At 41.4% G+C, this 14,424-nt stretch overlaps 1 protein-coding gene across 1 annotated transcript in view; it reads left to right on the top strand.

Annotated features, from left to right (window-relative positions):
- The window catches only part of Fras1 (Fraser extracellular matrix complex subunit 1), a 452,968-nt gene that overhangs the window by 376,252 nt on the left and 62,292 nt on the right, over positions 1–14,424 (top strand). The window contains exons 49-51 of the mRNA XM_013020100.1: positions 8,787–8,911; positions 9,169–9,309; positions 11,128–11,355. Of these exons, the coding sequence (XP_012875554.1) occupies positions 8,787–8,911; positions 9,169–9,309; positions 11,128–11,355 (494 nt within the window). The remainder of the gene's footprint in view (positions 1–8,786; positions 8,912–9,168; positions 9,310–11,127; positions 11,356–14,424) is intronic.

Here is a 14,424-nt window from a genome sequence, read left to right on the forward strand (position 1 = left end):
CAAGAGGACCCCATATACAATGGCTTAAGCAATATTAAGTATTTTCCCTCACAGAACGATCCAGAAGCTGAAGCATGAGGTGCCTCAGTGAGCCTCAACATGAGGCTTTATCTCTGGCCCATCTGGTTATTTTGCACCTGTGAACAGAGAGGCAGAAGAGGCTCGGCCTCACATCCATTGATAATTTAGGAGCATTGCTAGAAGAGCAAGCATAATGTTCCATGCTATCCCAATCACATAAGGCTGAGAGGCAGCTGGCAAATGTCACTTCTTCCTGAGCATCTACTTATTACCTAGCAGTCAGGAGAGCAGAGGAGGAGTAATGTTGGAACACAGAATTCTTGGGTATTCTCAAGGAATAGTGTATATGATTGTTTCCTATGGTACACTGGATTCAGATGGGGAAAGGAACAAGCATTTGGAGGACAGATACAAGGGCACTCAGAGTCTTCAAGGAATATGTTACATCCTGGATCAAATCATTGTTCTGGCTAAAAACCTAGTAGCCCTTAGCACTATTAGCACCTTTACAGCTCTTAGCATGAAAGGTGGATAGATGGGAACAGTGTACTATAGCATTTAAGCTGAAATCTGATTTTCATTTGTATTCCCAATAGAGCATGTCTGATATCAGCCTAGCTCCATTAGTCAATAAACCACCCAACTCCTGACACCAGTGTGGTGTCAGGAAGGATAGCTTCTATTTCTGGAACACTTTGAGGAGTACCCCTGTTGGATTCCCCTTTGCCAGTTCAACACACCTTCCTCCACAGTAGAAGTGATATGACTTTATGACTAGATCAAGAAAAGTCCCTGATAATCTCTCCAAATTTCTTAAGCTTGTTTAGGAACCTACTAAAGGATCCTCTGCTGAGGGCACCACTGCTGTGGCACCTTCTGACCTCATTATGTAAGCTAGTCCCAAATATTCTTCAGGCCACCAGAAACCAAACCTGAGCATCAGGTAAACTTTCCAGATGAGGACAATGTGCTTAGCAAATACAGACACTGTTGAACTCCTGGACCACAGGGGCCTACCAAGAACACAGCAGAAGCAGGACTTCCTGTCTGTGAGCTACCAAAGCTTCATGATTCTGTTTGAAGAAAAATGTTATTGGTGGTGCTTCACTCCCCTTAGCTTCTGGGAGTTGTTGGTGAAAGATTTATTTTCCCCACTGTTGGGAGAACTTAGGACAAGCTCGTGTACTTTCCTACCAGTCTGTAAGGCCTATATTCCCTCAAAAACTACCTTGCTCTTAACCCTCAAAATCAAGTCAGGTACCAGCTCTATCTATCCTCAACACATTGAATATCTTTTTATCACCTATTTCCTAACAATCACAAGTCTTATCCATGAAAGTGAGGGCCTTCTGGAGGAGCCTAGAAGTCCTAAGTCCTGATATCTCTGTTTCAAACTCCCACGGAATTGCCTTCTGCTAACAGTTAACTTAGCCAGGTGCAGCTCAACATTCCCACTGTTGACTTTCTGCATGTCACCTTGTCTTCCCTTCTTGACAGAGTCAGATTAAACCTTCTAAAAACATGAACTACCTTTCAGACAAGCATCTCTTCCCTTCCCCTGACTCAACTCGTGTATGTGACTCTAGGCCTCTTAAATTCACTTCTGAAAATCCTTGGGGAAGCGGACATTTTGCCTCACAATGTTAATATCTCCTAAGCCAGATTTAAGTATGGAGTAACAATGTCATGAGAACCTGCATGGCTCACCCAGGTGACACTGAACTTGGGAAATGCCCAGTCAGATGTCAACCTGAAGATCCTAGGGCTGGGCTGTTGGCTTTGTCTTGGCTGCCCCAGTGAGTCAGATTGTCCTGGAGTTGAGGTTGCTTGCTGGGCAGTGAGGGCTGGTAGGTAGATTAAACTCAATTGTGAGAAGTACATCATTTAGATTTCCCATCACTCACTGATTTTATGTTTTTATGGGGGCTGTTCTGCTTATGATATCTTCAGATATAACAAAATTGCATCAAGACCCCTCTCAGCCACTCTCTACTCATGATTGTTCAATTAGGCAATTTACTAAATATCATAAGCATTTTCACTCACCAGATATGAATAGCTCTCTGATCAGTCTGCCCATTGGATTTTAAAATGCTGCAGAATTCATGTGTTATAGACATGACCATCATTGCACACATTAAGTAAGATCAGACACTTGATCTTTTTGTCATCACCCCTTTCATTTGTAACCCTGAGATAGCTATACCGTTCCAGTATTAGGGCTTTCAAAGAACAATATAAGATAAAGGAAAAGCTTTATGTTAGATGGCTCACTCTGGTTTATGTAACTCATAAATAGCAGAAAGGAAACATTAAAGAAACCAAAGCAGGTTTTCTGATTGCTCTTCTACCTTTCTATTGTGTCAATGGTTCTCTGACTTGTCTGAGCATTAAAGTCACTGAGAATGTGTTTAGAAAAAAATAGGAGTCTTTAAGGAATGAGTCTTGGACATGGTGTCTTTTGAATGCACCTGTATTGGTACACTTTTATGTTGCTGTAACAAAGTGCCTGAGGCTGGTAGTTTATAAAGAAAATAGGTTTATGTAACTCACAGTTTGGGAAACTACAAGTTTGAGATTGGGCATCCCCATCTGCTCAGCTTCTGATGAAGACCTCTTTGACACTGTCACAATTTGCTAGATGGCAGCATATTGAGAGCACGTGTGAGAATAAGCGATCACAAGGTAAGACAGGAAGCCAGGAGACTGGGAGGAGCTAGTCTTACTCTTCTTTTTCTTTTAATCTGTTCTTATAGGACCTAACTCACTCTACAAAGCCAGCATCCATCTCTAGGGTCATATCCCCAAAGACCAGTCACCTTCTAGCAGGTCCCATTTCTTAAAGGTCCCCCTACTTCTTAACACCACCGTATCAGGGACTAAGATTCCAACACATGAAAATGATGTGGGACCTCCTCAAGCCCTAGCCAAAGCAGAGCACACACCTGTACCACTGACCACAGACTGGGTAGGAATTATCCCTATGGAACTGGACCATAATAGAAGAGCACTGTACCCTTCTTGCCTCCTTTCAGAAGTATCCATTGAGTACTACAAGAGAAATACATTTTGGGAAATAAGGAAAATAATGTGTTTCCATAGCTGTGACAACATATGACAGCAGACACTGATTCCACCCATGAGAGGAGCCGTTGGTCCGGGAGGACTTCTCAGGGGTGATGTTGTACCAAAGGTTATTCCAACAAAAACCGGATGAACAAAGGACAAGGGGGAACCTATACAACAGCGATACTCACAAGATAATATATTGGAAATGGTCTGTACAACTTGGGCAGGGGGAAAGTTAGAGGGAGGGAAAGAGGGAGAAAAATGAGGGAAGGGGTAACAAGTTAGATGAGAAATGTAATCACTACCTTACTTATGTAACTGTAACTCCTCTGAACATCTCCTTGACAATAAGACTTTTTCAAATACAGTGGAAAGAAACACACAAAACGATGACCCCGTTGTTGGCATGAGTTCTCCCCAGAGCTGCTGTAAATTAAAACCATAGACGAGTGGCTTCTCATAACTTTCTAGCTGGAGGTGGAGTTGGTTCAGCAAGATCTGCCTTCAGCTCTCTCCTTGTCTTGCAGATGGTCACGTTCGTGTTCACATGGTGTGTGGTGATCTCCCCTATACTGTGTTCACATTTCCCATGCGTATGATATTAGCATATCTCACATTGCATGAGAGCCCACCATAATGACCCTATGTGGTCTTATTGTATCCACAAAGATTCTGATTTCCAAGTAAGATCACTTTCTCGGGTCCACAGAGTTGGGACTTCAACAAGAGAATGTGCAATTCAGTCCATCACAAGAGGCCAGGGAGGAAATGTGAATCAGGAAAGCGGAGGCATCACAGCATGAATTGCTTGGGTGAGGCAGAGTGACAGGCAGCCTGGTGCACAGCTGTGGTGAAAGCGGGCAGCCAGGGCACCACCTTCTATTCTGTTACGATGCTTTCTTCCCGCCCCACTTGTCTGACCCGGACTGTACTTTCTCTAATGTGCAAGCCTTCTAGGGGAATTGAAAAAACTGACAGGGTTAATGTGGGTCTCTGTAATACTGCCTGCTACTTAGTTTAGCCAGCAGGTTGGTGACTGAAAACTCTTTCCATGGGATTAAAAGCTTTCAAGAACTTTAAACAACAACTCCCTGCTGTGACAGCCAGTAAGGGGAACATGTTATTAGAAACATCATCTAGCTAGCAAGAGGGTACCCAATTAGCAAAGGGTAAAATTTTTAAAGTGAAAAGTATATAGGGATTGAAAATACCTCCTCTCTGAGCCTCTATAGGAGCTGAACCAAATACACCCACTAACTGTAGTTGGAGCACTTGCCAACTACTAGGCACTATTCAAGGTATGTTCCTAGACTAGTGTGAAGGGCCTCAGGCATGCAAGGCAAGTGATCTACCACTGAGCCACCTTCCCAGCCCTGCTTCCTTTATTTTATTAAAGAATGAGATCCTTCCAATCCAGGAGCATGGGAGGTTTTTCCACTTTCTAAGTTCTGCTTTGATTTTCTTTTTCAGCTTTTTAAAGTTTTCATCATAGAGGTTCTTCACATCTCTGGTTACATTAATTCCTAGGTATTTTACTTTTTGTGGGGCTATTACAAATAGAGTTGCTCTCCTGATTTCAGCCGTGCTCTCATTGTTGGCATACAGAAGAGCCATTGATTTTTGATGGTTAATTTTATACCCTGCTACTTTGCCAAAGTTTCAAATCAGCTCAAGTAATTTAGGAGTGGAGTCTGTGGGATTCTTTTTTTTTTTTTTAATTGTGAAAATACCATACAGAGGGGTTACAATTACATGGGCAAGGTAATGAGTACATTTCTTATCAAGCCTTGTTGCCTCCTCCTTTGTTTCCCATTCCCATACCTTCCCATCTCCCCCCACTCCCCCACCCCCCTACCTTCTACCCCCTCTACAACCTCCCCCCACCCCCGCCAAAGTTGTAAAGTTTGTTTTTTGACATAATGACTTGTATATCTCATTGTTGCTATGGGTCCACCTGTTTCCCTATTGAAACGAATTGTTTTCCCCCTTCCCCTCCACAAATTATACCAGCATCAAATACAGTGAAAGCAGGGGTTATACCGTGGGGGGAGTCCGTGGGATTCTTTAAATACATGATCATGCATCTGCAAAGAGGGAGAGTTTTACTTCATCTTTCCCTATTTGGATCCCTTTTATGTTTGCATCTTGTCTTGTTGCTGTAGCTAGGCATTCTAATACTAAATTGAAGAAAAGTGGAAAGAGTAGACATCCTTGTCTCATTCCTGAGTTTAAAGGAAATGGCTTTAGTGTTTTACCATTAAGTATAATGCTGGCTGTAGGTGTGTCATATACAGCCTTTATTGTATTGAGGAATGTTCGATGGATTCCTAATTTTTTCAGAGCCTTCCAACTATGTTTCAGCATTATTTACCATAGCTAAGATATGGAACCAACCCAGATGCCCCTCAGTAGATGAATGCACCAAGAAAATGTGATATATACATATATGTGTATATATATATATATGTATATATATGAATTCTATGCCTCCATCAGAAAGAATGACATCACCCCATTTGTTAGGAAATTAAAAGACTTGGAAAAAATAATATTAAGTGAAGTAAGCCAAGCCCAAAGAAACATAAGTCCCATGGTTTCCCTTATTTTCAATAACTAGTATATGTCTGGGACAAGCAGAAAAGGTCAGATAAGATGATGTTAAGTGAAATGAACCCCAAGACAGGGATACAAGTGTTTTTTTCTTTCTTGCTATTGTTTCCAATGTATTTATAAGGTGATATTTTTGTGGCTTTGTATATCCCTCCCCCATGGTATAACCCATTTTCACTGTATTTGATGTTGGTATAATTTGGGGAGGGGAAGGGAAAAAACAAAATGTTTAAGTAGGGATACATGTTGACCCACTGCAACAATGAGATGTACAAGACACTATGTTGAAATACAAACATTACAATTTAGGGGGGTAGGGGGAAGAGGGTAAGGGGGAGTGTAGTTGAGGAGGTGGGAGGGAAGGGATCATAGGGGAAAAACAAAGGAGAAGGTAACAATGCTTGATAAGAAATGTACTCATTACTTTGCTCATATAACTGTAACCCCTCTGTACAGTATTTTTCACAATAAAAAACTTACTGAAAAAAAAGAATGAGGTTGGGATATTGATGGGTATTGCATTGAATTTGTAGATAGCCTTTTGCAGTATTGCCATTTTCATAATGTTAATCCTCCCAATCCAGGAGCGTGGGAGGTTTTTCCACTTCCTTAGTTCTGCTTTAATTTCCTTTTTCAGGTTTTTAAAGTTTTCATCATAGAGGTCCTTCACTTCTCTGGTTACATTAATTCCTAGGTATTTTATTTTTTTGTGGGGCTATTACAAAAGGAGTTGCTTTCCTGATTTCAGCCTCAATCTTCTCATTATTGGCATACAAAAAAGCCATTGATTTTTTTTAGGGTTAATTTTATACCCTGCTGCTTTGTCAAAAGTTTCAAATCAGCTTGAGTAACTTAGGAGTGGAGTCTGCGGGATTCTTTAAATACAGGATCATGTAATCTGCAATATGGTTTTATTTCTATAAAAGAGATAATGCCAGGTAATCCATAAGTAAAATAAGCAGTTCATTTGTATCTTTGGGATAGGGTACGATGTAGAGACTTGAAGGATTACAAAGGTCATTTGGAAAGTTTTAGCAAGATGGTTACATTCACTATTTAGATTGACATGTGCAATTTATTGTATATCATTTTTATCAATAAAATTATTTAAATTACCAATGAAATAATTTAATTGATAAAAATTATAAAATGAAAAATTGGATTAATTACAGATCCTCATTTCCAAGAAGGCATAATCTTAATCACTCATAATCAGACCATGATCAGTGAATTAGGTGACCAGTTGATTATGGGGATCCAGACAGGTATTTTTATGTGGTCTGTGAGAATGGATTCACAGTAAGGGAAAAGATTTAAATTCCTCATTGCAACTAGTCTGAAGTTATTAAAATTTTAAAGAATGGTATGGATTTCTGTCCAGAACCACAAGACAAAGCTATAAGACAGAGGGCTACATTTCTTGCCTGTCAAGAGCTGATGTAGCAAGTACAGAAATATAAAATGCCTCATCGGAAAATTAATGCCCCAATAGTTAGAAGGCTATTGTATCTGGATGACACATTTCAGATGATAAAGAGAGATGCAAATGTAAAACCTATGGGTTGATATTCTTTTTTGATTTGGAAGATAAGGTAGTGATTCTGAAGTCATACTTCAATAGATTAGAGTCACTGTCTTTTTTAATTTTTAAAAAAAAAGCCCAGCTGGGTTTTTCCAGGATTAACTATGAAAAATAATTAACCCCAGGAAGCAGCAAATGAATTTCAGGACCATACAAAAGGACTCAATTGGATGGATTAGCATCCTAACACCCAGAATCAGAAAGAGGAAGTTTTTTATCTCAGAGACAAGATTAAAGGTATGATTTTGTTTCCATCTTGACTGGCACCAGAGCATGAGGCCCCGTAGCCCTAAGAGAGAAGAAGCAAGGGCTCTTGGATAAATGATGTTAGGCATTTTGAAACAGAGATGTACATTAGTGGGTTATGTTTTCATTTAAAGTTGCTTTACTTTTTTTCTTATTTTAAAATGATGCTGGAAAACAACATGTCTTTATTTCTCTCTTGTGTTGTTAAACGATGTTGTTTTTTTCTAGGTCATCTCCTGTTTGATATAGAGTAATTGCTCAAGCCCCACAGTCATACAACAGGTTTTGTTACTGCCTGATGAGCTAAAATGGTATATGAGAAGGGAGGACCAGAGTTGAAGATCTTGAAAGATTTTCAGTAAAATTAAGGAGGCCAGCGATCACCAGTCACACAGATGAGACTATGTATAGCTAGTGAAGACTAAATATTAAGACAGGTTTTCTGAGAGGAATGTGAATTGATGGGGGAAATGTCAGACTTAAGAGAATATAAGATTTGATTATGTGAAATCTGGCTCAGAGAGACAAAGGAACCATGTTTTCCCCTATATGTAGAAGCTAGATTTAGCTTACAAACTCTTAAGTAAGTATGTTGGATGGTATGCAAGTATTTACAAGTGTATTAACTGAAATATGGTAGATTCAAGGGAGATCTCAAATAGTATAAATCCTTAGAAAGACAAAATCAAAGCTCAGCAAGTTCAGGAAGCAGGGGTGAGGTGGGGTCAAAGGGAAAGGGGTGGAGGAATGAAGAAGAGAAGAGAGAGGAAATGCAGACAAGAATCCAATGTCTATCCTACAAAATTAAGAAGAGGGAGGAAAGTGGTGGGGAAGAGAGGATTGAGTGAGAATGTTGAAAGGAGTAACACTGATCAGGATATATGGTATTCATAAACTGCTTTGTTGAATGGCAATTCCTTTGCACAACTACTTAAAAATAATTTTTTAAGGTAATGAAATACAAAAATGAGTACAAGGCAATGGCTTCAGCTCTCACAGATTTCATCTACAACATAAGCCCCATCAGAAAGGAGAAGAGCATTTACTGAATACAGTAGATGCTAGTGATAAAGTTAGCAGGTGCTTCCCCAAAAGAGATGCTATTCAAGAAAACAAAGCCCACCAACAATGCAGCCACAAGTCTTCTAGGGCACAACAGGGATCTCAGGTGAACAACTGAGAGGACATTTCCATGGCCTCCCAGGTGTGGCTGCCATTTTGACATCCTTCCTGTTTCTCTCTCACTCTCTTTCACTAGGTATCCATATTAGTTCCTTCACTCAGGCTGACCTGACTTCACGTAATGTTCAATATGTCCATACTAGTGAGACGGAGACACACGTGGATGCCTTCAGCTTTGTGCTGTCTGATGGAGTTCATGAGGTAGATGAGACTTATAGCCTTGAGTGGGTATTGGGTCGTTGGTGTCCTCTATGTGGAGTGGGAAAAGAGACTGGTAATATGAATGCATCATTCTCCTCTGCTCTCAACCAAAATGCGGGGATCAGCCTCTGAGAGCCACCTGGGCTAACATCTAAGAGTGCTTCTTAGGGCTTCCCCACACTGGGTCAACTCACAGGAACAAGTCATCTTTGGATGGTGTTGGAGACAGGTCTCCCACATGCACTTTGCCATCCTAGGTGACCCAGACCTTCCACATCACCCTTCGCCCTGTGGATGATTCGCTGCCCATCTTGCAGAACTGGGGGATGCGGGTCCAGGAGGGCGTGAGGAAGACGATCACGGAGTTTGAGCTCAAGGCATTGGATTCAGACACAGAGGTGAGAGTGCATTCCTGGGGCTCGCTGCCTAAGGGAGAAGCAGATCTGGTGGCAATTGTTGCTATGCTTCCTATGGGCTGGGTACAGTGATCTGGCCAAGCAGCCTTCTTGCAAGCTGTGAAAGCCGCAGATTCCATGGTCTTCTGAGAATGAAAAATGAATCCATTACATATCAAGTTGCTCTACAACACTTCCTGAAACCCTAATGCATTCATTTTCTCTTCTGTTTATATGTAACATGGTTTTTTTTTGTTTGATACTTAAAAACTCAGGTAAGTAATGTTTTATCCAGCACCATCAAAGACTAGATTCCTTCATAGAATGAAACAGGACATGCGGGCACTAAGCTCAGAATCAGCTGTCCCTGAGCTTTTTTGCTTAAGGCTAGCACTGTACCAGTTGAGCCACAGCTCCACTTCTGGATTTTTGCTGGTTAATTGGAGATAAGAGTCTCATAGCTTTTTCTGCCTGCATGGACTGCCTTTGAAGCACAATCTTCAGATCTCAGCCTCCTGAGTAGCTAGAAGTACAAGCATGAGCCACCACAGCCTGACTCAAAGTCAGCCTCCTTACATCTACTCAGGAGTTATGCTGCATGAAGCAGAAACACCTACCAATTACTTCTTTCCCTTCTAGCCCTCATTCATTTATTCATTCTTTCATTGTGTGTTTATTACCCAGTAGGCTCTAAACCCTGTTCTAAATGCTAAAGGCAGAAGTGCTAAAGTCTCAAGTGGTAGATCTCTAGCCTTGAGTGAAAAATCCCAGCGAGAATGTGAAGCCCTGAGTTCAAGCCCCATCACCAGCACAAAATTACAAACATACATACATACATACATATATACATACATACATACATACATAGTAAAGACAACATTTACTTGGAGGAAAAAACAGTAAAGTAAGAAAGCAGATCATATGAGGTATGATCATCATTATGAAGGGAAACAAAGTGATAACTACGAGGTATGCTTTCTTAAGGTTTTTTTTGTTTAATGACAAAGGGTGTCACTTTGTAACCCAAGCTGGCCTTGAGTCTTAAGTCTCCTGTCTCGGTTTCCTCAGTACTGGAATTTTAGGGCTACACTGCCACACCAGCTAAGTTGTGCTATTTTAGACAAAAGGCCCCTCTGTGGAAGTCATGTTGGAGCAGAGAGAGAGAGACGATATTATTAAGTCAAAGAACAAGCTATGCATTACCTAGAGAATTCAGTCTTCAGGCAGAGGCAGCTCAAGTAATCTTGGATCCTGACAGTAACTGCAACAAAGATTACAAGAAGCCAAGAAGCTGGAACTCAGTGGACCAGAGAGGAATCAGAACCAGGTGACACAGAGCCCTGTTGGCCCAGATCAGGACTTTCTAAGTCAAGACTTAGCACAATTTAGGCCTTTCCTTTTTCAGGTCACTTTAGAAGCAGCAGTTAGAAATGAGACCTTAGCTTCTCTTCTGATGCTTATGGGATTCTGGGATTCTATAGATAAGAATTTTGAAAAGCAAAGGATATAACTTGAGAAGAAATGGATGGTTCTTTAAAGTATCACTTTCGGACACCTTGGTGGAGGTTTAATAGCAAGTCTCCCTAATACCCGAAGAGACCAAATCTAAATGTGCAGTGTTATATGTTGAAGGCACCAAAATGTAAGTCCAATGGTAGTAAAGATCATTCCCTTCTTTAGCTTTGTCTTTTGGTATTTCTAAAGAAAATTCAGCCCTTGCTTAATAAGGATAGGTTCTGTTCCTCTTGGCCACTGGCTGGCCACCACTCACTCAGCTGGTTTCTATTATGACCTTCCCTCCTGCTTGTTCCTTCTGGACAGGCGGACTCCATCACATTCACCATCTTGCAGTCCCCACGCTATGGCACCATCGACAAAACCACCAGGGGGCAGCATTTCCATCTCACCTCCACCTTCACCATGGAAGATATCTATCAGAACCGAGTCAGCTATAGCCATGATGGCAGCAACACCCTTAAAGACTGGTTCACCTTCACTGTTTCTGATGGGACCAACCCCTTCTTCATCATTGAGGAAGGAGGAAAAGAGGTGAGGGGCAAAAAGGAAGGAGAAGGCCTACCTCTGTGTGCTGGAGACACAACATGGATCTTTGCATAGCATTAACTTCTTCTTTTGTTAACTTACTGGTATATTGGCCTTAGGCAAATCACATGTCTGAGACTCACCTTTTTATCTGCCAAGGAAACACTGAAGTCATTGCCAGCTGCAAATGCTTAGTCTGAGGATCAAAGGAAGTAATCCTTACAAAGTGCTTCACCTCGTTAGTAAATAGTGAACCCCCAATAAAAGAGGATAATTGCGCTAATATAATTTTTACTTTCTTTTGCTTACCCATCACTCCTTGAATTTTTTCCTCTCATCCAGTCTTTCTCTTTTTGGGTTAAGAACCCTCATTCCAACCACAGATTCCCAGTTTTTACAAAGTAACCGTGGAAGCCATAACTCCCTGGCTTATGCCTGTATTCCTAATTACTGAGAACATAGGTTCGAGGTTTGAAGCCAGCCTGGGCAGTAAAGTCCATGAGATTTATCTCCAATTAACTACCAAAAAGCTGAAAGTAGAGCTGTGGGTCAAGTGGTAGAGTGTCAGCCTAGAGCAAAAAAGCTAATTAAACAATGCCCAGGTCCTAAGCACAAACCTCAGTACTAACTCTCTCTCTCTCTCTCTCTCTCTCTCACACACACACACACACACACACACACACACACAGAGTCTCTGTCTCTGTCTCTCTGTCTCTCTCTCACACACACACACACATACACATTAGAAAATAAAAAAACAAAGCCAGTGGTTAAGTTCTTGGCTTTTTATATCCAAGAGACTGGCTCTATCGCATACAAGCTTAGCACCTTTGTACATCATTTCACCTTTTCAAGCCTCCACTTCACTACTTGTAGAACAGAGGTGTTATCTGCCTTCCTATGTTCATGAAACCTTGGGCACAAGGGAAATAGCAGCTTATCTATAGCTGTCATCATCATGGTTATCATCATTTTAGGACCAGCTTGTGCAGTCAGTAACACTTTTCTCTGGAGATTATGCAACTGCCAAGCTCTGCTTCCTAAAAGAATAAGTCCTTCAAAGAACAAGTCCGTTCTGCTCTGCAGACATCTAGTACAAAGTAAGATTTCCTATCCAGTGTCTTCTCCACCATTTTTCTAATCCCTCCTTATTTTTTTGTCAGTCATGGGGCTTGAACTCGGGGCCTAGGTGCTATCCCTGAGCTTTTGCACTCAAGACAAGTGCTCTACCACTTTGAGCCACAGCACCACTTTTGGTTTTCTGGTGGTTAACTGGAGATAAGTATCTGATAGACTTTCCTGCCAGCGCTGGCTTCAAACTGTGATCCTCAGATCTCAGCCTCCTGAGTAGCCAGGATTACACGTGTGAGCCACCAGTGCCTGGCTTCCCTCCATTCTTTGGCAGTCTTTTGAGTGCCGTAAACCTCCCCTGCACCGCTAATGAAGTAGGCCCAGGATGCTTCTATTTCCCCTGCATCTTTGGCCTAAAGCAGCTTTAATGAGCAGCTTGCTCACCCCCTAGGATTCCTCCAGGATCAGAAGCTCTACACTCAGCGGGCAGGACTATCAGCTCTATACCAATAGTGATTTTTTTTTCCTGGAAAGCAGGTCTTCCCATGTGCTTCAGAGACATCAGAAGGTCATCTTCAGCAAACAAACCAGCATATCCATGGGTGGCTCTTGGGACATCCCTACCTTGTCTTACTCTGCAGAACTGCCTAGCAGCCTAGCACTGTTTGGTTTTTTTCTCTCCCACTGTAGTTGCTTCTCTGTTAGTTTGACATTCAAGAGAAAAATAAAAGGTTTGAAGATGTATGAGCCAAAAGGCTTCCTCTCTTATAAACATAAAAGATCAGAGCAGATCTTCTGAGGGATAGTGTGATAGTGTCAGTGCAAAAATGGAAAAGATTTAGAAGGTGGATTGTAGGAGGTTGAAAAACCATTATCTTTCTGCCATGAGCTCCTGCTTCTTGTATCACTTAGGATCAGTGAGGTATTAGAGCAGATGAACTTTTATGTGTATATATTGTGTGTCTGTGTGTGCATGCATGTGTGCACACACACACACACACACATGGAATGAATGTCCCTTCACCATGCTCACAAATGCTTTGGTTGTTGATTTCTTCTGCTCCTTACTTCCACAGAGATAGCTATTCCTCACAACAAAGAACAAAAACAGGGAAAGAAAAGGATAAAAGAACATCTCTTCCTATAGAAACTTCTTTTCATGCCTGATCTAATCCCACCTGAGACTTTGACATAAACAAATTAATGATGATTTTTGGCAGCCTCTCATGAAAATTTTAACAAAGGCTATTGAAAGAAGAATACCCGGTGGATTGTTTCCTCTTAGGTAATATTAATTTCCACTAAAGAAGGCATAAGTGTAGTTAGTCAAGTATGGTAATGCATACCTGTAGTCTCAAGCTGCTCAGGAAGCTGATGTGGAGAAGTCAAACTCAGCCTTGGAAAATCTTGAGGCCAGCCTAAGAAATTTAGCAAGCTTCTATCTTAAAAATCCTATACTAGGTACCACGGCTTTTGCTAATAATTTCAGCTACTTGGGAGGTAGATATGGGGAGGATTGCTGTCCTAAGTTTCATTCAGGCAAAAAGTAAACAAGAGCTCATTTCAGCATACAAGCTAGGATTGGTAGTCTATAACTATAATTCCAGCTAAACAGGAGGCATAGGTAGATGGATCATAGGTCAGGCTCAGCAAAAAGTAAGATTCTACAATAACTCAGGAAGAATGACCGAAGTGCTAGAGTGTTTATAAAACAGGAAAAGTTCGAACGCCAGCATTGTACATATACACACAAGGCACAAATGGGTGAAAACCAGCTTCCACAGCAGTTGAAATTCCAGCCAGAGTGCCACTTTGTAGCTTGCCTCTCTGCATCAGCCTTACCCTTTAGGCCCCATGCCTGATGGGAAGGGATGGAGCTGGTGCTGTGGTCCACTCTTCATCTGGAAGTGTCCACAGATTTCAGCGGTTCCAGGTTTGGAGGTCCTGGAACCAACATCCTTTTGAGGTGTGGATGATGAGATTTCTTTTGTGGCCTCTCCCACA

This window comes from Dipodomys ordii, unplaced genomic scaffold (assembly GCF_000151885.1).
Source record: "Dipodomys ordii isolate 6190 unplaced genomic scaffold, Dord_2.0 Scaffold49, whole genome shotgun sequence".
NCBI lineage: Eukaryota > Metazoa > Chordata > Mammalia > Rodentia > Heteromyidae > Dipodomys > Dipodomys ordii.